At 44.7% G+C, this 27,999-nt stretch overlaps 1 protein-coding gene across 1 annotated transcript; it reads right to left on the bottom strand.

Moving 5' to 3' along the window:
• Window positions 1-40: 40 nt before the first annotated feature.
• Window positions 41-27,823, bottom strand: LOC102469324 (F-box/WD repeat-containing protein 12). The gene is made up of 10 exons (XM_006154342.3): window positions 27,660-27,823; window positions 24,721-24,758; window positions 18,579-18,742; window positions 18,023-18,141; window positions 15,923-16,132; window positions 4,375-4,533; window positions 3,367-3,577; window positions 2,252-2,430; window positions 2,042-2,169; window positions 41-1,265 (listed from the first exon to the last, which is right to left on the bottom strand). Exons 1-10 carry the CDS (start codon window positions 27,747-27,749, stop codon window positions 1,094-1,096), a joined length of 1,470 nt encoding a protein of 489 aa, XP_006154404.1. The 5' UTR covers window positions 27,750-27,823; the 3' UTR covers window positions 41-1,093.
• Window positions 27,824-27,999: the final 176 nt, after the last annotated feature.

Here is a 27,999-nt window from a genome sequence, read left to right as displayed (position 1 = left end):
CAGAATAGGAAGATAGAAAATATTTACTGCTAAGGAAAACAAACCAGACTATGAAAGAGAGGCTTTTTTTTAATTTAAAACTTTTTATACATTCAATCACTATATATAAATTCATTATAGCATGCAGAACGAATTTTCCCAGCATTAATATACTGCATATTAGTCCAGTTAAAGATACTATCATATTGTATGTCCCGCTTAATATACATGCACTCTATGTATGCACTCTAGGGCAGAAACTAAAAGAGTGGAAGGCACAAAAACGTGGAGAGCAACTGTGGTACCAGAGGCAGTGTGGGAGGAGGGTGGGAAATGGGGGAGGGTGAGAGGGAGGGACTCGAGGGGAAAAAGAAAAAAGGAAAATTTGTAAGGGACCCAAAAATGGAAAAGTACCTACTGATAATATGTGTGGTAACAGTTTTGACTGAATGAATAATAGTGTATTCATGCTGGGAAACTCATCTTGTATGCTGTGATGATATATAGTGATTAAATGTAAAATAATAATTTAAAAATGGGTTGTTACGAGGCCACAGGAAAACAAAATTACTTCATTACATACTTGGACAACCAAAACAATCGTGTTACAATCCTGGTACTTGAAACCTGGGCTTTCCAGTACCCCGATTCATGCAGCTTTGTTCTGCCACTTACTATATGAATAATCTTGGCCAAGTTGCTTAGCAGCTGAAAAGAATGAGGCCAAAAATGGGTTAATTATGCTTCTTTTATATTTCATTTTTCTTGTCTGAAGCCAGAGAAAGGAGCCAGCAGGTAGCATAGCAGCTAAGATGCGGACTCCCACATGGCCTGAGACTCACACTGGACATGTATGCCCCAAATCCCAAGAGAATGGAGGAGAAAGGACTGCAGCAGCGCAATCCCCACCAGGGTGGGTGGGGCTGTGATTTCTCACTGTCTCTCTGGTGAGCACATGTGCCCTATAGCAAATCGCTCAAAACAAAACAAATCAAAACAGAGAGGATACCTCTATTAGTTTTTTGTGAGGATTTAAAAGCACAGTCACAATGCACAGTGCTTGGCACACAGCAGGCATCTGAGATGTACTAGTTCCTTTGACAACATGATTGCGTTAGTCTCTGCATATATGCGAGTTCGTTCTCGAAGTGACACCATCGTCAGTGACGCACTCTTCTGAGCCACGCTGCACTCTGAAGTGGTACACCCTCAGAATACTTGTTCCAGTGCTTCTGGCTTCCACCCCAACGATGCTCATGCTGTCACTCTCCACGTGCGTGAATCCACTGCAGAGACAGAGCAGGCCAGGCATTAAACCGGGACGTGGACGAATGTTTCAGTGGTAAAACCCATTACCTTAAACTAAGTTCAGCCTCCTGTCCCTCTTCTCACCCAGCCCCATTTCCACCTCTTGTTTCTTCTGACTTTGATTTGAGGAGCTGAATTCACTTGTAACAACTGGCAAATATCACATCCTTAAGCAGGAGTATCAATTCTGGGCCCTCCTGATACTAACTGTTTTAATCACAATGATTCCAACTATTCTAGAAACTTCTGAGAGAAGAGGAAGGCTACCTGATACAATATGGACAAATTCTAGAATTCAGAATTAGCCTACCGATTCCTGATCAGTCTCATCACTCTCTGGGAAGCCATTTTCCACAAGGGAACGGTCAGGGTCCACTTGGGCCTGACTGTGCATTCTCTGTGGGACAAATACCCCAACTCTGTGTCCTCTGTAAAATGCAGCGATGCTGGCAGCAGGTGGTGGTCATCCCCTGTAGGAGATGGTGTAGATGAGGCACAGCTAGAACAAGCAGTCTGGCTTTCTAAAGGGAAACAGGATCGAACAATGGCTGCCTGGGCATCTTGCGTGTCCCCAGCCTCTGAGCCCCAGGGGGCCAGTCCATATCCCTCGAAGAGGTTCCTTTGTTTGGTTTTGGTCCCTCAGTGTCAGCTCCTCCTAGTTTCCCTGAACGCCTCTCCCACAGCTCCTTAAGCACACTGCTTGGTGGGCCGCGTGAGGCCATTTATAGGCAAAGCAAAGGAAGCAGCCGATTACCTGGCCCACCTGTGGGATCCTCCAAGCAAGTGGTAGCAGCTCTTGAGGACTGGGAGCTTATTCTCTTTATTCCACATGTAGACTCGCAGGGAGAGATCAAAGGAGGAGGTGACAACACAGCTCGAGTCCTTGAAACAGAGGGAAATGGGGTGTGGCATGGACTCCCACAGGCGGGCAGAGAGCGAGATGTGGGCAGGGTGCCACACTCACCACCCACATGGCCATGATGGGCCTCTGGTGGTCCTGGAAGGCTGCCAGCTGCAGGCCGTGGACAGTGAACAGCACCAGCTCTGACCCAGACACCAGCAGGATAACCTGAGAGCCATGGCCCTTCATGAGGTGAGGAGGCCTCGTGGTGTCCGGCAAGAGGAAACTGGCGATCTGTTTTACTTTCAGAAATAAAGCACACGGTTTGGTTTCTCTGGACAGGCAGAGGCCTTGCCTGAGACGATGGGGACCACAGAGAGAGTGACGGCTTTGCGGGTGGCCCTGCAGTCCACCCTGACCCCTGCGCTTCCATCCCCAGATGTCCAGCCGGTGGATTCAAAAGCCTGGGTTAAAATGCCATCTACAGGGAGCAGCAGAAAGCAGTGCAGCAAGCTCGTGGAGGGGATAAGCCAGGGGGCCAGACACAGCACCACCATAACAGGGTGACAGCTGGACATTTAGAACATCTGCCAAAGGTTTCGCTATTGGTGAAGACACAGTGCTGCATTCTGCATTGCTTCCATTTTATGAGGGAAAAAAAAAGACCCCTTGTGAAGAATTCATGCTTTTCAGACAGGGGTTATATAACACAGGAAGCACACAGTAAAATTTAGGGTCAAATGATGATATAAAAATAAAAGAACATAATACAAAGAAAAAATGCTAAGGATCAAAGGGAAGGCCCATCATAGAAGTGGGATTCCGGAAACGGGAGGAGACTGCGGAGGCAGCTATGGGCCTGATTTTACTAGTAAACTAGGAGCTCCTCGGGGAAGAGTCACAGCTTTTGTTCAGCTTCATACGCACTCAGTGTTGAGGGCAGGCCATGGACGTGGTCAGGAAAAGCACATGGAATGGATAATCAGCAGAAATGAGCAGGAGGGAGACTGTAGGTGTGGATAGCATTCAATGTCTGACTCCCAGAGCCACACAGGGGACCCGAGAAATGCCCAGTCACTCCACTAGCCTGTCCATTCACAGCATAAACCCTTAGGGGGACCACTACACCACCATCTGTACTCACAGGGAAGAGAAAGCCCCGTGGGAAACTTGAGAGCCCATGCTGGAGGCATCACACTGCAGTGGTGGTGACACGCAGACCTGCCATGGGACCTTACCCAAAATGTCCATGCGGTCCCTGGACTTCTGGGCCCCCAGCTCATAGGTAGTGACCACCAGCTGCATGCTATTGTCATTCTTGTGCATCACAGTCAGCCTGGCTGCCTCCTCGGGAGCCCAGCAGGCTCTGGAACTGTGCCGGATAGGGAGGGTGGAGCAGACAGGAGGTTCGTCTTCTGACGGGTGCAGCAAGGTGTGAGTGGAGAGCACCTGGGAGACAAGCCACACGGTCACCCTGCAGGTGGGGGTACTTCTCAGCACCAGGAGTACTCAGAGCCTCCCCACCCGCTGCAAGTCCTGGCCGGGGACGATGGCTCTGCCTGCACACCCCAACCACCCTCTGGCCTTTGCAGGGCAGCCCATGCCACTTGTAAATCCTCCTTTCCAAGCTTCACACAGACCAGCCCAGCCTATATCTGGCCCCAGTGGAAGCACCTTGGGCAAGCTAACTCAGCAGAGTGGCAGGATGGAAGCCAAATCAACTGCCTTTGTGTGGGATTTCCCTGGGCAGTGTCTGGCTTAGTCTCCAATGTCCTACTGCATCCTTTTCCCCTCTCCTTGGAGCCTGGCTCCTAACACCCCAGCACACACCCCCTCCCACAGATATATCCTCAAGCCTGACCCGATCACTATCCCCATCTCACTGAGGTTCTGTCCTTGGTCACCAAAGGCTCTTGAACGTTCCCACCATGACAGCCCTAACGCCCTGAATCTGTTCAAACTGAGCTCTGCCCTCCCCAGCCAAAGCGCCCACCCCTCCGGCTTAGAGGCAGTGTGGCAGCCTGGGAAGAGCAGAGGCTCCAGGGGCAAGAGCCCGAGGACAGGCCAGTGCTGCTGCTCCAGGAGGGGCCCTGGCCGGCATAGGGGGCGCTATGACAGGAGCAGCCAGCGTGAACAGGGCAGTTCCTCCCCTGCAGCATGCAAAGCATCTGTCTGTGAGGCCTGGACCTCCACCTGCCTCACCCAGAGCCAGGCTCCCGGGGGACAAGGACTGAGCAGGCACTGACCTTCGGGCTCAGGTCTGAATCCTGCACAGAAGCAAACACCCACTGGTGGTCAGGTGAGCAGAGGAGACTCACAGAGTGGTGAGGGAACAAGGTCACTGTGGAGACCACCTGGAGTGGCGGCACTGTCAGCACGTAGAGGACGCCCTCGGCGCTGGCCGCCTGGAACAGAAAAGGAACCGGCCGAGAGCCCAATGTGAGAGGTACCAGGTCACAGGCGGAGGCAGCGACTTTTCTGGAAATATCTGTTCCCTCACCTGAAGCGTGGAGATGACAGCTGCTTAACTGCCCCTCATAGGGTGCACCTGCAGTTACTACTAAGCTAGGATTTGTTTTCAAATACCCAGGCAAAAATGAGTATGTTCAAGCCGCACACAAGACCTCAGAACAGAAGCGTCTACCGCTGCCCTGCTACGGGCCAGTGTGCAGACTGGCAGTGCACCTCCATCCGCCAGCATAAGGCGCTCTGGGTCACACTGCGGTGCTGCCTGCAACCGCCTCCTGTATCTCGTATTTAAAGAATCCCTGCAAATCTTCCCACATTCGTGGACACCTTCCTTTAACGTTTTACTCCCTCTTACACTGACAGAAATTTACATTAACGAATATTCTTATTACAGAGAGTATTTTTTTTTCATTTAATTTAAGAATTATTAGATTAAAAAAGGATGCATATTTCAGATTTGGAACAGAAAAAGAAAATCTGAAAAACCGTTCAGGTGTATTGCTATTTACCATGTATAAAAGCACCTATTTATCTTCACTACGTACTACCATACTCAGCTTTCAAAATGATTTTCTCAGGCTGACTGTAGCCCAGTTGCTAAGGTGGCTGGATCCACCTGACTGCTCACGTTTGAATCCTGGCCCTCACAGCATGTAAATCATGCCGGGCGTGCATGTGCAAAATCCCAAGAGAATAGAGCGATGAAGATGGGACCGTGGCATGACCCTGTACCATCAGGAGAATGCTTGTACACTCTCTCTCACAAAGACATGCACCCTCTAGCAATAACATTTGCTCATCTAGCAGGTGAAAAGTCTCATTATAATGTCACTTCCTTGATAATGAATTCAACTTTATACATTTATATTTGCCATTTGTATTTTTTTTTTTTTTGGAGAGGTTTTTTGCTATAGGGCACGTGCGTTCACCAGACAGAGAGAGACAGAGAGATAGAAAGCGAGAAATATATTCTTCCAACAATATTATAACTTTGCCTTTTATGTTTAGTTTCTTCATTATGCTACTTAATTATTCTAAGTTTTGCTTAGTTTTTGGGTTTCTGGAGGGTTTTTTTTAAATAATTATTTTATTTATTTAATTATTTATTTAAACTTGACCAGAGAGGGACAGAGTGAAAGAGAGAGAAAGTGAGAAAACAAAACACCAGGTCCAGGACTCAAACTGTAGTTGGCTATTTGGGAATCTAGTGCCCTTAACCACCATGCCACCTGCTGACCCCCTTGTTTTGTTTTGTTTTGTTTTGTTCTGTTTTAATAAATGGAGTGCTGTAGGTATAGCTCAGTGTTGCTTTCCTAACAGCCAAGCGATCCACTTCTTGTCAAGTGTGCCCTTTGCCTACTGTTTTAAAAGATCATCTTTACCACTGACATTTACACATGAAACCTGCTCTGGTCCTTCTAGTCTGTTCAATTCATGTGAAATATGTTATTACTGTCTCAGGAAACACAAATATTTTAAATTGTATGAGAAATGGCAGGGGATGTGCAAATTAAACAAAGTAAAATGCAAAATTTGTTTCTTTTTTTTTTTTAGAGAGGTTTTTACTATAGGGTGCATGTGCTCCCCAGAAAGACAGAGAGAGACAAAGAGACAGAAAGCGAGAAATCACCCCCCAGGAGGGATGGCCACGCCGCAATCCCTTCTCCTCCATTCTCCTCTCGGGATGTTGGGCATGCACGCACACACGCTCAGAGTGAGTTTAAGTCACCAGGTCCGAGACTTGAACCGCAGTCTACTACATGGGAGTCCAACAACATAGCCATTATGCTAAATGCTGGTCCCCAAAATTTGTTTCTTTTTTAGAGAAGTTTTTGGTATAGGGCATATGCACTAGCCAGAAAGAAAGAGACAGACAGGGAGACAGAGAGAAATCACCTCCCAGGGGGGATGGCCACACTGCAATTCCTTCTCCTCTATTCTCCTCTAAGTTACGTACACATGCCCAGCGTGAGTTTAAACCACCGGGTCCGGGACTCAAACCACACTTGACTATATGGGAGTCCAGTGACATAGCCATTATGCCAAATGCTAGTACCTGCAAAATATTTTAACTGACAAAAATATTCGCCAAAGAACTACCAGGAAAAGAGATCTGTAGCCATACCCCAATATGAATTAAATATCACAAAATAAGCATCTGAAAACATGAGAGAACACTTGGATTAGAAATTCCACTCTCAGTCTCTCTTGCTCCCTTGCTACCGTGGTGGCTGCTCTTGGTTGGAGATCATCCCCGACCTGGGTCAGGAAGATGGTGGCCACAATGAAGACAAAGAAATTGCTGGAATCAACCAACTCCAGGATCCATTCATTATGAAAAGTAGAAAGTACAGAGGGGGATGAATATATGCTGAAGATGATCAGAAAAGGCAAAGTGAAACTAGCCATCCTGTCAGCATCTTCTCAGCTGTGAAGGGATACAAAACAAGGACTACAACACAATGGCCACACAGGCACCCGTCACGACAGTGACAGTAACACCGAACCGCACATGGTAGGCCAAAGACACTATCATCGGTCTTGGTGATTCTGATACCATTAGACGCTTTATAGAACAGGAACCAGCAGTTGGCGTAATGGCTGTGTCGCTGGACTCCCATGTAGTCGACCGCAGTTCGAGTCCCGGACTCGGTGGCTTAAACGCGCACCAGGTGTGTGTGCGTGCGTGCCCAAGATCCTGAGAGGAGACTGGAGGAGAAGGAACTGCGGCATGGCCATTTCCCCTGGGGGGCGGTGATTTCTCACTTTCTGTCTCTGTCTCTCTGTCTTTGTCTTTCTGGCTATCACACACACCCTATAGCAAAAACCTCTAGAGCAAAAAATCACTCTTAAAAAAAAAGAAGAAGAAGAAGAAGAAGCAGTTTTATAGAACAGATTGATTCCTTAATAAAACTGAACGATACTTGTCCTAATAAATAAAATTAAATAAATAATTCTTTTTAAAAAAGAAAGCTTTAAAAAAAGAAAGTGGGCCAACTGGTGGCACGGTGGTTAAAGCAACTAGATCTCATGTGGCCAACTGCACGGTTCAAGTTCCAGGCTTAGTGGCTTGAAAACCACACCAGGTGCATGCATGCCCAAAATCCTGGGAGAAGGAACTGTGGCATGGCCATCCTCCCTGGTAGATAATTTTTTTACTTTTTTTTTTGGAGAGGTTTTTCGCTCACCAAACAGAGAGAGTCATAGAGACAGAAAGCGAGAAATCACCCCCAGGGGGGATGGTCATGCCGCAATCCCTTCTCCTCCATTCTCCTCTTGGGATCTTGGGCACGCACGCACACGTGCCTGGCCTGAGTTTTAAGCCACTGGGTCCAGGACGCGAACCGCAGTCGACTACGTGGGAGTCCAGCGACATAGCCATTACGCTAACTGCTGGTTCCCCTGGTAGATAATTTTTTCAATTTCTCTCCCACTATCTCTGTCTCTTTTTGGCAAATGCACACATCCTATGGTAAAAACCTTAACGAAAAACCTTAGCCTTTTCAATTATGTTCACAGCCGCCTCCGCACTGCCCCTCGCCACTGTCTCTCTCCAATGCCAGTGCTGCCTCTAGCTTACCCAGCTCCAGCCAAAGAAGGGGGGTAAGTGAGAAGGTCTCTATAGAAGGGGGTGAGGAGTTCTCTCTGGAAGGAGGGTTAAGTGAGGAGGTCTCTATAGAAGAGGGTACGTGAGGACATCTCTATACCAGGGCTCCTATAAATAGCAGACAGCCCGCAAATCCACCAGTGATAAAGCACCTAGGAAGTAACTGGCTACAAAGGCCACTTGCAAGAGTGCACCCTCTACTGGAGGGCTGAAGAACACTCATCATTTAGGCCCAGTACTGTGGCACTCTGAAATCAGACGTTATCATGAGTCTTCTGACTTCTAACTGGCAAACTTCCTTTCCAGCGTCTGGTGTGAGAAATTGTTCAGGACTTCAAAACAGATCAGTGCATCCAGAGCACAGCTACTGGTGCTTTGCAGGAGGCAAGTGAAGCCTATTTGGTTGGCCTTTTGGAAGATACCAACCTGTGTGCTATCCATGCCAAACGTGTAACAATTATGCCAAGACATCCAGCTAGCACGCCGCATATGTGGAGAAAGTGCTTAAGAATCCATTATGATGGGAAACATTCCATTCTCAAAAAAAAATTTGTTTCTCTTCTGTTATTGATAGTTCTGAACATTGGATATATTTTTCCCCCCATGGGGTCAAAGGGCACCTAAGTATATGACTGTGAGTGGAAAATAGGGGACAGAAATCAGGTATTGGCAGTTTTTCCATTTTCATTTGTGTGTGGACTTTTAATATAAATGCAGGAATGTAAAATAAAGCATTAATGCAAAACGTTTCAGCGAACAAGTTTCAGCATTTCAACTTTATAACAATTATAAGTAAATGTGCTAAATTTTTCCTGACAATGCCAGCATTTAGATTTTTTTAAAACAAGTAAATTTCTTATTAATGGCAACAAGATAGTGTTTATAGCATTTTTATCATACAGTAAATTCCATCTATTCACTATACTTTTCTGAGTTGTCCTACATGCAAGTACACGTTTCTAATACTGTTTTCTGTGCTGTTCCTGTAAATTTGCTATTAAAACACAATAAACTATTAAAAATAAAATCTTTGCCTTTTAAGTGGTATATTTAGACCACTTACATTTAATTAATTTCCCATGTGATTGGGGGTCTATATAATATGTTGGATTTCCAGTTTCTTAGACTTTAGGATTTTTTGTTTTACAGTTCTGTAATAGAGTCTGATTCTGTTTTTGACGTCTGACTGCTCTCAGCTTCCAAGCCCTGCTCTCTGCCCACATTTTGGGCAGACATTAAAAAGCCTTCAGTCTCCCTTTTTTGGCAATGGGGATGGGGGTTCTAACCACACAAATCTGGCCCCTACAGGAGCACTCTCACCTCAGCCCTGTCTCTAAATCCTAGAAAAGCCAAAGTTAGTCATCCCCTTCAAGCCATTCAGCAAGTGCCATAGTAAGCTACTGCTACAGATACAGACTTAAATGGCCTATAGTTCAATAACTGACATTTAGGAAAGAGTATCTTTTTTTTTTTTTTTAATTTGTCAGAGGGTATATGCATGCGTAGGGGTGGGAAATAGGGGAAAGCACCCCCTCATGGGGAATGGTCAAGCTGCAATCCCTTCTCCTCCATTTATCCCTCCTTTTGGGATTTTAAGGACACACTCATATGCTCCTGGCATGTTTCCCAAGCAGCTAGATCCAAGACTCAAACCACATGGTTGGCCATGTAGAATCCAACTGCCCTAACCACCACACCAAAGGCCGACCCCAGGTATATCTATTTTTAAAAATTATTTTATTTTACTTATTATTATTATTATTGTTTTAAGTTTAATATATGACATGTGTGCTCACCAGAGAAAGACAGAGGGAGAAAGGGAAAGAAGAAAGAAAGCCACCAGGTTCAGGACTCGAACTGCGGTTGGCCATGTGGGAGTCCAATGCCTTAACCACCACTCCACCTGGTGGCCTCCAGATGTATCCTCTTTAACATGGTCTTAGATCATGTTTTTGACCCAGACAAACAAATGTGTCTTAAAAGGAATCATGTGTCCTGAACCCAGCATAAGTTGTGCCTGACACCAGGCTCAGAGAGAGCTAGTCCCACTCTGGGATTACTGGTTATATGTCTCAACTTGGCTTTGTTCCCCATTCTGTAGAGCACTCAGTGGAAAGACTGAGGCCCTGTGAACACACCAGCTCATCAGGTGGCCACTCATGTTAGGAAGATCAGTCACCCTGTGACATGCTCAGGCCCCCATGCTGAAAGCAGATGTCTTGCTAGGACCAGCAAATGCCTTAGCTATTGCCCTGCCTAATATCTGAATAACAACAAAGACTCTAAGTTTTAGAGATATAGGAAAGAGCATTTCTGGAACCCAGAGGCACAGATCCTTTGAAAGGGAGCATCAATGTTTCACCTATTTGCTTTCACTATCTCTCTTCTTAAAGGGTCAGAGAACAGCATCACCCTATTGGACAAATGTACAATGCATGAACCAAGATCTGGGATTTTGCTGCGTTTTACAGCTTACCAACACAGCAATGGGCTACTTTGGGCCAGTTTAGGTCCCAGGCCCCTAAAGCCAATAGGATAAAAATGGCTGTTAGGAGAGCCCCTATCCCTAATGATAGTTATCTAGGACTCTGGTGAGAGAAATTTACAAGTAAATATAAGCAGAGTAGAGAGAATCTCCCCATCCCAAGAGGTATATCCAGTAACCATAAAAGACAAAAAGAAAAGAAGGAAAAAAAACATTAATGGAGAGAAAACAAAAACTGAAACAGAGGTCTGAGAAACCACACAGCCCTTTCAGCAGCCACAGTGTTTTAAAAAAAGTTAACACTGGGCCAGCCCAGGGCCTGCTGGCCAGGGAAATTGGATCCTATATGGCTAACTATGAGGTTCAAGTCCCATACCCAGAAGCTTGAATAATATGCCAGGCATGTGTGCATATGTGCCCCAAATCCTAAAAGGAGGGAGAATGGAGATGGGATTACAGTTTGACCATTCTCCATGAGGGATGTTTTCTTCCCTTCTCTCTCTGGTGAGTAAACATGCCCTCTAGCAAAACTTAAAAAACAAAAAGCAAAATAAGCTCAATATCTTTTAGGCATTTTGAGGTTTTGAAGGTCATACATTTCCTAATTTACAAATTTCCCTTAGGCCTATCTATTATCTACAAATCAGTCCATTCTAAATAGTGCTGTCTATAACAAAAGGCTCTAAAAACTCTCCAAACCCCGCAGAAGTCCTGTTAGTGCCCCTGGAGACCCCTTCCCTGTAGAGGTTCAGCAATCTCCTTTCAGGATGCCTTGAATCTCTGGACCACCCATGATGGCCATAAGCTGCCCAGTGGCTTCTAGTCCAAAAACTCATCCTCTTTGGCCCTCAACTATATACCTTCAGGGGCCTTTGAAGTCAAGCAGGCTCTCACCAGAAGCCTGTGACTTCCAGTATCCAGCAGTGCACTGTGCTTTGGGTCATGGAGGTGGCACCTACAGGCTCAGCACAACCACAGAAGCCCTCCTACCTAAGACAGAAGGGACATCTTCAGGATGAGGGCAGACCTGGGCCAGCTGTAGTACTCTGTTCCCTTGGTAGGAAGAAACACCTTCCTCTGTGCTTAGTTGCTGGCCGGATGCAATAGCCTTAGAGATCACCCCTCTCCAGGACCCACTGGTCCCAACTGGTGTTCTGAAAAATCCAAGTACACCAGAAAAGACATTCATGTCCCTCCCTTAGTAGGAACAACCTTGATAAGTGATGAGACTCAGCTGATCCGGGCTGTTGTCTTAGCCCTGGATGCCCTGGTCCACCAGTCAGCACATGCTCACAGACCCTTTGGACACTGCCAAAGATCTGGCTCTGTAGCCCATCAATGACATAAACATTGATATTTGACATACCCAAGTATCAAAGTCATACATGTCTCTACACATACTTATAAAACAGTCCTTACCAAGATACACCTTACCACTTTCACCTAGTCAGGCATCAGTGAGAGAAATCAAAGCACTTCATTTCTCAGAACACACAATGTTGGGCTCTTGACTATGTCTTTCAACAGAACTTTGACCTCAGTTATCAGCCTTAGAAAGCAGGCCTCCTAGAGCACTGTAATGGCTCACTCAAGTTCAAAATCAAGAATCAGACAGGCACATTTCAGTCATCAAACATCATGGTGAATAACACTAAGGAGTGTGACTCATGTTTGAGGGCTGATGGCTTTCAAGTCCCACTCTCTTCTCTTCCCCTTCTGTTCTTTATCAGGGCAACCAGAAGATGAAGCTCTTAGCACAGGCAGGGAAATTCAAACCACATAAACACTGGCTCAGGCCTGACAACCTGCCCACCAAGCCCACCCCTGAGGGCAAGCCCAAGTCCTTGCTCTCTCAAGGCATTTTCAGATCTGCCTTCTGGAAGCTTGCCCTGTGGAAGTGTCAGTCTCGACCTCCACACTCAATCTGGGGTAGAGGTTAATTCTGCTTGTCAGGCAACCACAGACACACTCACTTTCCTCTCATAATGTAGAAGCTCTGTGCGCTTTCACTCTTGAAGTTACACTAGAGATTACAATATGCATCCCTGGCTTACTGAAGTAGGCTGCTGATTGTTAGCATTTAATCTTCCCAGACAATTCAAGGATTTTAGAAATTTTCAGTTCCCCAAAACTTCTTCCTAATTTAAATGCAATGTCACACATTTTATATCTATGAAGTCCATAAACATTGTTATTGCTGCTTTCCGCATCAATATTTTAGATGTTACTCAGTTACTTTTTAGTCTTCCATTATGTCAATGCTCTCCAACAAGGCCATGTGCAGGTTTTGTTTACTCTGCTTAGGGCTGTATGCCTTCTAGAGTCCATGGATTATGTCCTTCATCTGTTCTGGAAAAATATCTATTATCCATTCAAATGCTTCTGGCCCCATTCATCCCTCCCCTACCCCTAGGACCGTAAGTAAACAAATAGTGGGATGTCCATGGTGGCTGCGAAGGCCTGTGGGCCACGTAATACAGTACACAGGCCACAACATCAGTCTTTTAATGCAGACCCTCAGGAACCCCAGGACTGACTGAACCATAATCTGAACTTCAATAAGATCTCCAAGTGAATTTGTAGGCCCACTAAAATCTGTTTCTTTTCCATTATCTTCCACATTTTCCAGTCTTGGTGTCCTTGTGGTTCATGCCACAACAGACAGCTCAATTTCTCTTCTACTCTACTAGTTCTCTTTTATTAATTAATCTGTTAATTTTTTTTCTTGATTCCCTCCCTCTCACCCCCATTAGTCTCACCTCCTTACACTGTCTCTAGTATCTACAGCTGTCCTCCCTACTAGTATACCTTCCAATCTTTCAGCTTCTGTCATAGAACGCAGACACTCAGTATATATTAAGTGAAGACATACAATGCCTGTATTTCATTGTCTGGTTTGCTTCGCTTAGCATTTAATCTTCCATATTTGTTCATTCTGTATCAAATGTCAGGGTCTTATTGTTACACAGCTTTAAGTTCTCTGCTGAAATACATCTCCCTGAGCATACCAACCACAGTGTTTTAATTAAAGTCTGTGTTTAGGGGCCAGCAGGTGGCAGAGTAGTTGGAGTGCTGGATTCCCACATGGCTTACCACCGTTTAAGTCTTAGGCCTGGTGGCTTACTTTCTTGCATTCCCTTTCTCTCTCTTTATCTGGTCAAATTAAAAATAGTAACAACAAATAAAATAAACAATTCTTTTAGAAAAACAAGTCTGTGCCTAGTAAGTGTATCTATCAAGTATTTGAAACCCTTGTGCCTCTTTTCATCTTTCAGCTGCTTATCTGCCAATTCTAATTCACACCATCTTATCTCCCCTGAGCCTAGCTTTAAGTGTGTGTGAACTGGGATCTTTGAAAACACACACAATGTGAGGCACAGGGTGATGACATCTCTCTCCAGAGCAGATTTTCATTTTCTCTTACCAGGTACAGGAGTGCTGAGCTGCAGCCTATGCCAGGGCTGACTTACCTTAGCCTCTTACCTTAGGTTGCAGCTCTTGCTAGTATCATCCAAAGCCTGAAGATTCATAGGGTCCTATACTCGGTGACCCTGAACCCCAGCTTTGGTCACTATGTTGTCAAAGTCTCTCAGCCTCTTGGCTACCTTGGAGTAAATGTCTCCAGAGCAAATACAGTCCTACTTTGATTTCTGCCATCTCCTGGGTCTTTGCCTAGGAACTGTTCACGATCTACAGTTCTCTGATGTTACTGGATTTCCTATGTGCGTGCACGTGTGTATGTATCTGTTTCCTTATTCCTTCTCTGATTGTCCTTCATGAACAGTGTGAATTCCATGGCTATCATTCCTGGAGAACCAGTTGTTTTTTCTTTATATGATATGTTCTCAATTTCTCTATAGAGATAGATAAATTTCGTTCTTTATTCATAATGGAGTGCAATACACTTGTGACAGCATAGAGCAGCACCCCCCACAGGGTCTGGGCATGCCACAATCCCCTTCCTCCAGTCCTCTCCCCATCAGAACCTGAGCACCGTGTGTGGCTGCTGCTTCAGGCAGACCAGGCTGGATGTGCGAACTGTAGTTGCCATGTGGGGCCTGGCTTCCTTTCAGCTGCACACTACCACTGCACCATGAAGCTGGCCTTTTGGATATATTCATTATACTTTTTCTAAAAATCTCTTTTTCTGGCTAGAGGGAGCATACACTCACCAGAGGAGGTTGGGGGGAGTGAGAAAGCACTCATACCGGGGGACAGTCATGCCACAATCCCTCCTTCTCCATTTCTCTCTCCCTTCAAGATTCTGGTTGTACACACACGTGCCCGGTGCATTTCTCAAGCCGTGGGAACTGCACAGCCAGGCATGTGGGATGTGCTGCCTTCACCACCAGATCACAGAGCTGGTCCTCTGAAGTCTTCGTAAAACGAATTACTAATGTTAAATCTGTTTCATTAAGTCTTACATTTTCCTTTGCAGAATTACTGGGCTGTCAAAAGTCATGATGTATTTTTTCTGTTTTTCTATGCAAAAATGCATCTTGACTTTTCCAACAACCCCATGGTTTTGTTTATATATTAAATTGTTCCTGGGTATATTTTCGTGTATTCACTTGAGAATACCAGCGTTCCCACACTAATCCCTACTTACCCCACTCCAACCCCTACTTGGGTGACAGTATCTCAAGTTGGGCACTAATTCCTTGATTTGTCATTTTAAATACCACCGTCATTGTGTTTCTCCCTGTTCAAATGCTCTCCAGTGCTTAAGAACCATCTCTACACTTAATGTTCTAGCTAATGAGGCCTTCCCTGTCTGGGCGAATGCTTACGACCTGTAGAGCATGCCTCAGTTTTTTCTGAGTTGGGCCTCAACAAGGACCTGAAAAGCAGGATTTTTTTTAAGAGAAAGGATGCTGTAGTCAGAAGGAACTGCTTGTAGAAAACAGATGATGAACAAAGGCCAGGAGTAAGGGAAGCAGGGGCATGTGAACCAAAACCCTAAGAAGTCCCTGGACCTCACCATGCAAAGAGGGAGAGGCTCGAGTCAGGGATGTGGAGACAGGCTGCAGCCGTGAACTAGGTAGAGCCAAAGGCCAGAACGAAGAGTCTGCACTCCCCTCTGAGGGCCTAGGGAACCATGGGAATCTGAGGACAATGACCAGGATCTGCCATGCAGAGAGCCTGGTTCCCAGCTCCATCTACCATGGTGGTCATGGCACTGGTATCCACAGATCCTGGGACCTGCAGAGGCCCCTGACAGCCAGTCACTTACCAGCAAAAAGGGGCCCTCGGGATGGTTGCAGGCCTCCAATGCAGACGAGAGTGTTGGTAGGCAGAAGGACGCACACTCCCACCCATTTTCCGCTTTCCACACTTTGATCAATCCCCGCTCATCCACAGTAACCACCAGCTGCAGCTGAGGGTAGGTCACCAGATTCACCAGGGCGGCAGGCTGCACAGGGCTTGACCAAATCTCCACACCCTGGGCAACAACAAAATAAACAGAACTTCTTACAAAGGGACCTGTTCATAAGCATACCTCTGTGCATCCCACCAGCATGCATTTCTTCAGTACCTACGCTACGGGCTCAACAGCACCCACCAGGGACACACAGGTGAAAAGGGCCTACTGTACTCCACACCCTAGGCACAGTACGGACAGCAGGAAAGACTGGTGCACCCTAGCTATGAGGATAATGCTTTAGCTGGAAGTAAACACTGAAGGCCAGATAGCTTCCCCAGGAGGACTAAGGCTGGACACATGGCACACACGGCAGATGATGTGTTTCAAGCAAACACTTTCTGTGGTTGACCAGGGCTCAGCTGAAGAAGGAAGGTGCAGGCTACACAGGGACGCCTCATGAATGTCTGTTCACAGGAGCGTGCACCACACAGTGCTCTCGGGCTACAGAACTCTCACACGTGCTATCTCACTCAACGTTCACAGCAGCTTGGTTTTATTAATAGACAAATTCAGACTCTAGATGTGAATAAATACAATGTGTGCTCTGTTAATGGCAGCTGCCCAGCTTAGACTACCTCCTCCCTCCTCTGGAGTATGCCCCTAGTGATACTGAGGGCTAGTGCTGGCCCAGGTCTGTCCCCAAACACTGTCCACTGATCCAGAGGAATACAACTGCCTGAGCTGAGCACACTCCTTGGTCTCTAATGGGGTCATGAAAATTGAAACAAAGGTAAAGAGCCTGGTGTCGCGGGGCCCACACCCACTGGAACTGGGCATTAGGGTAAAACACACTGACTGCTCTTCTGAGTTCCCAGGTCTTCCACAATTAGGTCTCTTCCCAATTTGGGGCCACAATGATCCTTCTCTTTTTCTTAAATCATGTTATATCAATTTTACAATGATTTCTATCTCTTTTTCCAATCATGATATCTTGGTATTCATCTATTCATCCAAGACGTGAACCGTGGGGTCTTGCTGCCTTAATCACCAAGTCCTGGTCCCAGTTCAAAAACTTTTAACAGGAAGCACCAACAAAGTTTAAAGTAATTAATCAAGTTATCCAGATACATTTTTTAAAGTTGTTTATTTATCCCATGAGCAAGTGAGGGAGTGAAAAAGAGAGATGCACACCCCTTACAGGTTCTTGACACCGCCACTCTCAGACAACCTTGGATCATGGGTGTGCACATGCTCTGTGCAGTCAGGGATTTCTCTGAACGTGAACCCAGAATCTTCCCACAGGGGTCAGCCTGTCAGAGTGCTGCATTCTACCTGTGTCAGCATGCAGCCCCCAGTTACCTCGACCTGGATACTACATCTACACATGGAGGTGACTAAAAGTTGTAATTATATAGACAGACCACCCATGAACCAGCACCTGACCCAAAGTGGAGAACCACAGTACTGAGTGGTTTCCAATCAAAGGCCAGCAATCCTGTGACAATGGTGTGAGGAACAGCACGACAGCTGTCCAGACAGACCACCCATGAACCAGCACCTGACCCAAAGTGGAGAACCACAGTACTGAGTGGTTTCCAATCAAAGGCCAGCAATCCTGACAATGGTGTGAGGAACAGCACAACAGCTGTGCTAACGCCATCCCAGCAGGCAGGTGGTAAAGCCCATCTCCCCAACACAGCACAGCAGGAAGGCAAGACAGTGTCACCAAGACAGTCAAATCAGAGCTTCAGACATGGGTCTGCCCCACATCTGCTACAGTATGACTAGGCACAGCGACTGGGCCTCCTGCAAGCTCGGATTTCTCAGTTGTAAAATGGGGCTCCCAGTTCTCACCTCAGAAGTTTTCTATAATTCAATGAGATCATAAAGACAAAAGGTCTAGCTCTGACCAAGGACAAAATTGAGATCCAATCTCATCCTCACTTTCCCTCTGGGGGTCCAGCTCACCTCATGCAAATCCCAGGCACGCACAGTACAGTCTGAAGACACAGTGCAAACCACGGACTTCTTCCCGCCATCAAACTGGTACTCACTAACTGAGATGTAAGACAACCCATGTATCTCTCCTGTAAGAGAACACAAACAGATGGCCCGGGACTTGAACCTTCAACCTGGTGAAAAGGTATACAGGAAAATCACTCTCTTTGTCTGTCTCAAGAGAACAATGGGCACTCAGTCAGAGAATAATGGAAATGGGAAAAAAGCAGGGGTCAGAGTAACAATTTGGTTGTCCTCCCAGAACTGTCCACTACCAGCAACCACGTAACCCTGAATTATGTTCTCTTAGTTTCTACTGCTTAGCAAATATAATGATCTCTTCCTTCCTGCCTTATTGCAAGAATCAAATGACATAAGACAAATGACAGAGAACCAACCCAGCAAGATATATACTCATCGAGTGGGGCTGGCCAAGTCATTGGCCGGAAAGCCAAATCTCAGGATATGTGACAGGGAGTGGGTATGCAATGATCTGAACGTAGCTACGACAGTCTCCACCTCGTACCTGTGTGTCCGGAAATGGCTCTGCAGATGAAGTCTTTCTCTGGTCGCCCAGACTCCATTCGGAACTCCAGCTCAGATCGACAAAGATAATACTGTCTCCATTTTTGTGTGCCCAGGACCACCTGGGAGGCTTTGCTGGAGGACCAGCGTCTCAGACACAACTGCCTGAAAAACAACCACAGATCCAGGCAGGATATAACAGCCATGGACTTTGGAGCCAACAGGCCTACCTTTGAATCCTGGCTTTGTCATTTACTAGCTGTGAAACCTTAGACAAGGCACTTTGCTTAACTAAGCCTCAACTTCCTTTCCTGTGAAATGAGGATAATGATAACACTGAATGGGTGTTCACCACAGATCAGGCATGAAATGCGTTTTATGTTTCTAGTAGATCTTCCTAACAACTCAGTGAAGTGAGTGCTCATCTCTATTCTACACACTAGAATCTAGGCACACAAAAAGGTTAAATAATTTATCCAAAGTTATACAACTGCGATTCAAGAATCTACATTTTTATGAAGTCTCCAATTCTTTTTGTTGAATTGACTATTTCTCTCTTCGATTCTGTCAGCCCTTCACTATTTTGTCGCTCTTTTGTAAGGGGCATATATGTTATTGACTGTTTTATTTTCTTGATGAAATGACCTCTTTGTCATTGTAAAACATCCTTCTAAAACTAGTCCCACAACATCATGCCTAAGTGTTGTGCATTGGGTGCTGGATCCCACATGGCCAACTGTAATTTGAATCCTGTCCCCAACAGCTTAAAAAACACACTGAGTATATGTGCTTGAGTGTCCAAAATCCTGATAAGAGAAATGGAGGAAATAGGACTGCAGCATGCCCATGCCCTACTAGGAGTGCTTTCTCTTTCTCTGGTGAGCACATACATCCTATGGCAATTAAACACACACACACACACACACACACAACAATCCTTGTCTCTAGTAACAATATTTATCTTCAAGTCCATTTTGTTTGATAAGAGTATAGCCATTTCAGTTTTGGTGTATCTTTTTCCATTCTATTTTCAACCTGTGTCTCTGAATCTGTCTCTTATAGACAGTATAAAGTTGGATCACTTTTTTTTTTAAAGAGAGATTTTTGTTATAGGGTGCACACACTCATCAGAGACAGAAAGTGAGAAATCAACCCCCGAGGAGATGACCAGGCCACAATCTCTTCTCCTCCATTCTCCTCTCAGGATCTTGGGAACACACGCACACACACCTGACATCAGGTTTAAGCCACTAGATCTGAGACTTGAACCACGGTAGATTACATGGGAGTCCAGCAACATAACCATTATACCATCTGCTGGTCCCTAAAGTTGGATCACTTTTAAAATCCACTGTCAGGGCCAGCAGGTGGCATGATGGTTAAAGGCGCTGGACTCCCACATGGACAACCGCAGTTCGAATCCCGGACCTGGTGGCTTGCTTTCTCACTTTACCTCACTCTCTGTCTCTCTCTGATCAAAAAACTGAAAAATAATAGTTAAATTTTAAAAAATCCACTGTCAATTTTAGCCTTTTTATCGGACTCTGTAACTCGTATACATTTAATGTAATTACTGGTAAGATGGGATATGCACATGTCATTTTGCTATTTAGAGTCTAGGTCTTATTACTTTTATCCTCTATTCCCTTTTATTGCCCTCTTTTGTAATAAATATTTTCTAGTATACTACTTTAAGTCTCTTGTCATTTCTTCTGCCATATATTTTGTTAGAGGACATGTGTGTTCATCAGTGAGAGAGAAAGATGAGAAAGCAGCCCCCACAAACAGGGTTTGGTCATGCCACAATTCTTTCTGTCTCCTTTTAGGATTTTGGACACAGATATGTATGTTCTTCAAGATGCCTGGTCTAGGACTCAAATCATGCAGTCAGCCATGTGGGAACCAATCAACATAAGCACCATGCAACAAGCTGACCCATTATATGTTTTTAGTTCCTTTTTCAGTGGTTGCCTTACAGATTATTATTTATATCTTAAATTATAAAAACCTAGTTTTGATTAAGACTGATTTTATTTCAACAGTATATAAAACCTTTGCTCCCACTTGCCTCCTTTGTGCTATTACTGACGAATTACATCTTTATACATTATGTGCCCATCAGCAGAGATTTTCACTTACGGTTTATACAGTTGTCTTTTAGGTCAAATGAAGGAGGGGGAGTTACAAGCCAAAGATACATGTATACTCCCTTTTACATAAAGTTGTATGTGTACCTTTACTGGTGATCTTTATTTCTTCACCTGGATTCAAGTTACTGTCTGGTGTTCTTTCATTTCCCTTCGGTATTTCTTGTAGGACAAGTTTACTAGCAACAAACTCTCTGAGGTTTTGTTAATCTAAGAATATGTGTTTCTCCTTCATTTTTTAAAATACATATTTCATTTTGTAACTGTTATCTTACATATAACAGTTGTACACATTTTAGGGCCTAATGTGTTTTTTCTTACAATTCCTTATCTACATTTAATTGTTGTACATTGTTATGGCATCTGACATGGTTTTTCAAAGCACACATGCAATGTGTAGTAATCAAATCAAGGATGTTACCATAAACATAATTTTCAATAAAGAACTTTTTATTGTTGTGTCTATTAAATGCTTTTTTCCTGAGCCCCTCCCACCCACCCTCTTCTTCATGTTTGAAGGACAGTATAGCTGGATATAGGATTCTTAGTGAGTATTTCTTTCAGCACTTTGAATGTCAGCCCATGGTTTTTGATGGGAAATCAGCTGTTAATTGCTTCTCTTCTGCTGCTTTCAAGATTCTCTGTCTTATGCTTCTGACAATTTGATTAAACAATGCAAGAAGACTTCAAACCTTCAGGAATTAAAGTATGAGTTATTTCAGTACAACCCTTCCCAAAATAAAAAATCCATGCATAGTTTTTTCATAATACATATTTTTCACAATATACATTTTCCATGTGCTTTTTAAAGATCCCTTGTATCTTAGTGTGGAAATCTCCGAGTTTACCTTACCTGTAGTCCATTGAGCGTCTACATGTTTTGGGTAATTGGAAAAGTCATGAAGCATTTTTACATAAAAAAATATGTCATGACTTTTCTGACAACCCAATATAATGCTTTTCATCAAATTAGAGACATTTTCAGTCATTATGTCTGAAAACAGTCTTTCTTCCTTCTTTTTTCTGTTATTCTGGAACTCCTATTACGTGATGCTGACATGCTTTATGATGTCCCACAGGTCCCCTAGACACTGCTCATATTTCTTCCTTCTTTATATTTATTCTACTGCACAAACTGGATAATTCCAAGCAACCGATGTTCGAAGTCAGATCTGTTTTTCTCCTCCCTCCTCTAATATGCTATTGAGCTCCACTACTCAACTTTTTATTACTTTTCAACTGCAGAATTCAGTTATTTTTCATTATTTCTATTTATGTATATATTGCTATAGAGCACATGTGCTTGCCAGAGATAGACAGAGAGAAAGTGAGAAAGCATTCCCTGTGGGGATGATCACACCATAATCCCTCCTCCTCCATCTCCTCTCTGGATTTTAAGCATGCATACACATACACCCAGGCTGTCTTCCAAACCACCAGGTCCAGGATTCAAACCACACAGTCAGCCATGTAGGATCCAGTCATCTTAACCACCACACCACCTGGCTGGCCCTCAAGTTTCTTTTCTGATATTCTTGATCATTAAGAAAGAGTCCTCATACTTCTCTGTGGTTCTCTACATCATGGTTATCTTCAGTTATTTTAACATACTTTAAATAGCTGACCTTAAACAAAAGCAATTATTTGCAATTTTACTTCTCATCAGAAAACTAATGCTTACTATTCTGAAGAAATGATGGGACTTAAATAATCATGAAGCATTTAAAAAGGTAACTTATACCATCTTCAACTGAAATTATGCAGTACAGATTAAAAATGTATGACATGGTGGGCCTGCTTGTGTCCTGGTAGTTAAAGCAACTTGATCCCACACAATCAACAATACTGTTCGAATCCCAGGCTCAGCACCTTGAAAAACATGACAGGCACCATGTGCATGCATGCCCAAAATCCTGAAAAGAAGGAGAATGGAGGAGAAGGGACTACAGCATGACCATGACCGATGGAAGATGCCTTCTCACTTTCTCTCTCTCTGTCTGTCTTTCTCCAGCAAGTGGGCATACCCTCTGGCATATTTAAAAAAAATATATGGCATGGGTGACTATTATTTACTGTGTCCATAAAAACTTCAATGGCACGATGGTTAAGGAGCTGAGTCCCACATGGCTGACTCTGTGATTTGAGTCCAAGCCCTGACAGCTTGAAAAACATAGTGAGTGCATGTGTACCCAGAATCCCAAAAGGAGAATGGAGAAGGCACTGTGGCATGTTCATCCCTTCTGGGGGAGATTTCTCACTTTTCCTTTCTCTCAGTCTTTCTCCAATGAGTGCCTGTGCTCTTTGGCAAAAGTAAAAAAAATAAAAATAAAAAAAATTTCAACGGGCCTGGAGAACTTTTAGAGATAGTACCACAACAGACACAGCATCAAGAGCCGGCAAAGCATGTGACCACAGGGGATGATATACTTGGAATGCTATTGTCTAAGCTTAAGAAATATAAACCCAGTATTTCTATAAGGATATACACATCAAGGATATAATAAAAAGGGAGACTGTATGTTAAAAAGTTCAACACCACTATGAAATAGTAATCAACTAAAACCCATGTGTGATCTGGCCTGCAGATAGCTCAACAATTTGCACAAGAAATTCCGGGGCATGTAGTGGTGACATGACACTATATGGAGGTTAGGTAATGTGCTGAAAAGAATTTTTCTGACTACTCAGAAAGAAATACAAAGAAATATACATTTCATTCAAATGAAAGACTCCTATCCTGGCTTATCAGCAAAAATGACAGGGTTCGGCAGTCTACCCAACTGAACATGTGAATATTGCTCTGTAAGGGCTTCTATAAATAGTCACACCAATCCATGAGTTAATTCATTTATTCCCACTGAAACAACTTCTTTGAGAAAGACATTTGGCAAGACATAATTTTGTCTACTTTATCTACAGAAAAATCAGTTTCTATAACTGATGTTATATCTAGGCTGTATTCTAAATTGTAAAGATAAAGATTGATTTCCATTAAAAGTTCTCTTCGGGAACCAGCAGTTAGCATAATGGCTATGTCACTGGACTCCCACGTAATCGACCGCAGTTCGCGTCTCGGACCCGGTGGCTTAAATCTCACGCCGGGCGCGTGTGCGTGCGTGCCCAAGACCCTGAGAGGAGAATGGAGGAGAAGGGATTGCGGCATGACCATCCCCCCTGGGGGGTGATTTCTCGCTTTCTGTCTCTATGTCTCTGTCTGTCTGGCGAGCGCACGCGCCCTATAGCAAAAAAATCCTCTCCAAAAAAAAAAAAAAGTTCTCTTCAAAACTGATTAAAGAGATTAATGTTTTTTCTGACTAATATTAGTAAGGAAACGTTAACAACAGGCAATGGGACAGTACTATATGATATCAAGTATTAAATATGGGAAGACTGGCAGTTCTGAATTCTCAAGTATTTCAAGAAATAACTAGCCTAAAAATAGAAACAGAGATTCTCACCATGTTTTGAAGAACCTTCAAACAGCTGTTTTCCCTCATGAGTGACTAAAATGAAACACTGCTCCTAGTTGACAGTCAAGGCTGTATTGTATTCAGCAAGAGACCTGACAGTCCATCCCCCCACCACTCCACCTTCAGCCTCCCATCTTCTGACAGTTGTATCTTAGTATGAAATAAGGGTCCAAAAGAGGAATAAAATTTAAAAATTAAATAGTTTAATGATCAACTTTTTTCATTTTGTAAGTTATTATTTTATATATTATTATACATGCTTTCATTGCCATGTTGTTATACATTTCTGCCCTTAATTTTATAATTCCACCTTATATCAATCTCTTATTCAATTAAAAAATCTCTTACATTTCAATATTCTAGATGAAGTCTTACTCCCTAGCCAGGGAGGCATTCCCTGCTGGTAGGTACGGTGGATAACCTTTGTTTATGCATTCAACAGACCTAGACACACAGAGAGGGCTCATAAGACATCCAGTGCCCCCATTTCTATTTTGCAAAAAACTCTGGCTCTTCTTTCACTCACCTCCACAGTTCCTTGGTCTTTGAAACCTCATTCCAGACCTAGAACAAGAAACAAAAGAACAGAGTATATGATCAGTCACCTAGGCTGCCAGGCTCTGTGGAGAAGACAAAGAGCTGGTCCTGTCACTCAAGAAAACATACCTTCAGGTATTAGAGGTATATCTGAACAATTAAATAAAAGCAATCAAATAACCCAGCCTTGGGAGCATATACTGAACTGCTGTGCTGGGAGTCACATGCCCAACCATAGGTTCAGATCCCAAGACAAGCTAGAAACACGCTAGGCGTGCACACACCCATGATCTTGATGAGCTAGAGGGCCAGGGAAAGATTTTTTTTTAAGAGGATCACAGCATGAAAACCATGTGGCGCCCGGCCTCCCCCACCCTGCTCCCCACCTCTCAAGACAAGTGTTTTCCCCATCTTGCATATGTATACCTGGCCTAAACTTAAAAAAAAAAGGGAAAAAGCAAAAGGATCAAATAATGAGTTAGAAAGAAGAGAATTACCAACTCAATGGGGGTGAAGGAAGGGGGCCAAAGGTGCATAGCAATGATTAATGATTAAGTCTCAAAGGATGACTATTTGCTCCCTAAGGGAATGGCTTAATTAGAACATGAGGTTCTGGTTGAAGAGGATGGAAAAGAAACTGGAAGTGGGTTTAGACCAGCTCCCGGAAATCATATGACTAAAATAGTAAGAAGCAATTTGGCAAATCTGAATAGGGGGATGGCAGGGTCAAACTTGTATTTTGAGATCACTGGCCGCTGTGAGAACGACTGGAAATAACAGCAGAAAAGCAGCCTCACAAGAAGGCTGCTGTTATGGAGTAAACTGAGGCACCGGCCAAAGGGATAGCCCAGAGATCCCCAGTTGGTGGAATGGGAACAGCCTTTCAGGGAAAAGCTCGATGCAGGGCCCATTCCCACGACTACTCTCAGCACCAGTATTTCAAAAAGCACACAGGGAACCACATGACGGGGATTAGAGTGCCAGACCTCTCCCTGCCTCTGGCCCAGACCTGGATCACAGAATTTCCTGGCCTCTCCAGCTATCTTGCCCTGGCCTCTAGAGCCTACGAATCTATTTATTTATTCATTCATTTGTTTTAAATTGACCAGAGAGAGACACGGAGAGAGAGAACAAGAGGGAAAGGGAGAAAGGAAGCCGCCAGGTCTAGGACTCGAACTGTGGTCGACCATATGGGAGTGTCCAGCACCTTAACCACCACACCACCTGCTGGTCCCAACCTACAAATCTTACTGGACAACTCTCTAGAGCCTTTGGTGGTCCAGCTCTTCAAAGGGGTTCCCCATTCCAGCAATACCGCTTTCTAGAGCCAGGTGGAAGGAATGATGATTCTCTCTGAGCCTGGGCTCCCACTCTGATGGACCTAACTCTTCTGGCTAGCTTAAGTGTTTCAGCCTTGGGCTGGCTCCGTGGTGTAGAGGCAATGCACTGCTCGAGAGGGAAGCTAGATCCCACATGGCAACTGCCATTGGAATCCCTGGCCTGGTCAACCTGAAACACACTGGGAAAGATCCAATTAGTGGGAGGGCTGGAGGAAGGGGACCACAGTGTGATCAGACAGTGTGGAGGGAGCTAATCTCTCTCTCTCTCTCACGTAAATATGTGCTCTTACCATGAATAAAGAAATTTCCTAGTCTTTAAAAGGTCTTTTTGACTAGTAAGAATGTAAAGTTTACATTTTACAGAATCAAACCATGCAAAATTTGTGCATTTTTCTTTTTTAGAAATCCTAGTTCAAAACCCAGCTGAGATCTGTTTCCCAGTAGAGAACTATACGATATGTAACACAACCTGCAATAGCTACCTTGGGGGATATCCTTCTGCTGGATCCTCTCCTTCTTCTAGAAGTTGGTTCTACCTAAGGGTGGGCAGTACCTCCCCTCAGACTCTACCCCTCAGTCACCCCTAGCCTTCTGCTGTGAGAACAGCCAGTGGTGTAGTCCCAGCCTGTGAATGACTCCATGGGTGCACTTCAGGCAACTGCCACATCGTACTCCATTTCCTTATTAGTAAATCAGGAAGGAAAACGCAATGCTTTACTGGCTACGTTTAAAATTACAATGATGGCATTTAAGTAGGGCCTATTTATTTGTGTTTTTGTAAAATGACATATTGGGACCAAAGGCAATGTATGCCAATAGGTCAACCATGTGGTTCAAGGTCTGGACTCAGTGGCTTGAAAATCATGCCAGGGAGCGCACACACCCTGTAACAAAAATCTCTCTTAAGAAAAAAAAAATAGGGCAGGCAGATGGCATAGTGGTTAAGGGTGCTGGACTCCGAAATGGCAAACAGTGGTTCGAGTCCCAGACCTGGTGGCTTGCTTTCTCACTTTCCCTCTCTCTGTCTCTCTGGAAATATTAAAATAATAACAAATAAAGTTACATAAAATAATTCTTTAAAAAAAAAATCATGTCAGATGCGTGTACGTGACCACCCAAAATCCAAAGAGGAGAACAGAAAAGGGAGTATGGTGTGGTCATCTCTCCTGGGGTGTGATCTCACTTTTTCTTTTTCTCTCTCTCTCCTGCTAGCCTCCCCCCCAAAAAAGACATAATGTGTTTTTAAAAATTCACTTTAACAAATATTTACTGAGGAGATGTTAAATACCAAGGCCTAAAGTGGGTGCTAAAGACAGTGAAGGAGAACACAAAATTCCCTCTTAGACAAAAGTCTAGCAAGGGGGAAAACAGTAAACGAGTTCACTATACAAATTACCACTTAATTACAACTGTTCTGAGTAGCTGGCAGGAAGTGTTCCGTGCCCCTGACACCGAGATTAACACGCCCCCCGGTATTTGGTGAACACAGCCACAAGGGTCGTGACATGGAGACTGGAGGGAGTGCGAGGGACACCGCTGAGGCGACAGAGGAAGAGCCAGGAGAACCGCGAGCGGGAAAGAGGATTACCTTGTCCACCTGCGCTGCGGAGAGCAGATCCCGAGCCTCCAGGAAAGAGAAGACGTGCAGCAGTTCGTGCGGACCCAGCCGCGCCGCCATCGCTCTGCCGCACCCACTGATGCCTCACGCCCTCCCCGTGTCCACCCGGCTTAGCTAAGCCCCGCCCAGGACTTCCCTAGCTTCCGCCCGCCTGCCGCGCCCCTCCTTCCCCCCGCCTCTGCTCCCGCCCGCTAAGCAAAGCCCCGCCCACCTGCCGCGCCCCTCCTTCTACCTGCCTCTGCTCCTGCCCTCTTGGCTAAGCCCTGCCCACCTGCCGAGCCCCTCCTTCTGCCCGTTTAGCTAAGCCATG

This window comes from Tupaia chinensis, unplaced genomic scaffold (genome assembly GCF_000334495.1).
Source record: "Tupaia chinensis unplaced genomic scaffold, TupChi_1.0 Scaffold000404_1, whole genome shotgun sequence".
In the NCBI taxonomy this organism is placed as follows: Eukaryota; Metazoa; Chordata; class Mammalia; order Scandentia; family Tupaiidae; genus Tupaia; species Tupaia belangeri.
The sequence above is the reverse complement of the archived record's forward strand: the minus strand, read 5'-3'. Positions and strand labels throughout refer to the sequence as shown.

Bases quoted from the DNA above. Each gene is read 5' to 3' on its own strand.
- LOC102469324 (XM_006154342.3), bottom strand. From the start codon at position 27,749: ATGGCGGCGCGGCTGGGTCCGCACGAACTGCTGCACGTCTTCTCTTTC. The intron at 18,743-24,720 runs GTGAGTGAAAGA...GTTGTTTTTCAG, and splicing joins AAGACCAAGGAACTGTGGAG to GCAGTTGTGTCTGAGACGCT. The intron at 4,534-15,922 runs GTAAGTGACTGG...TTTCTGTTCCAG, and splicing joins CCGAGGGCCCCTTTTTGCTG to GCGGCCAGCGCCGAGGGCGT.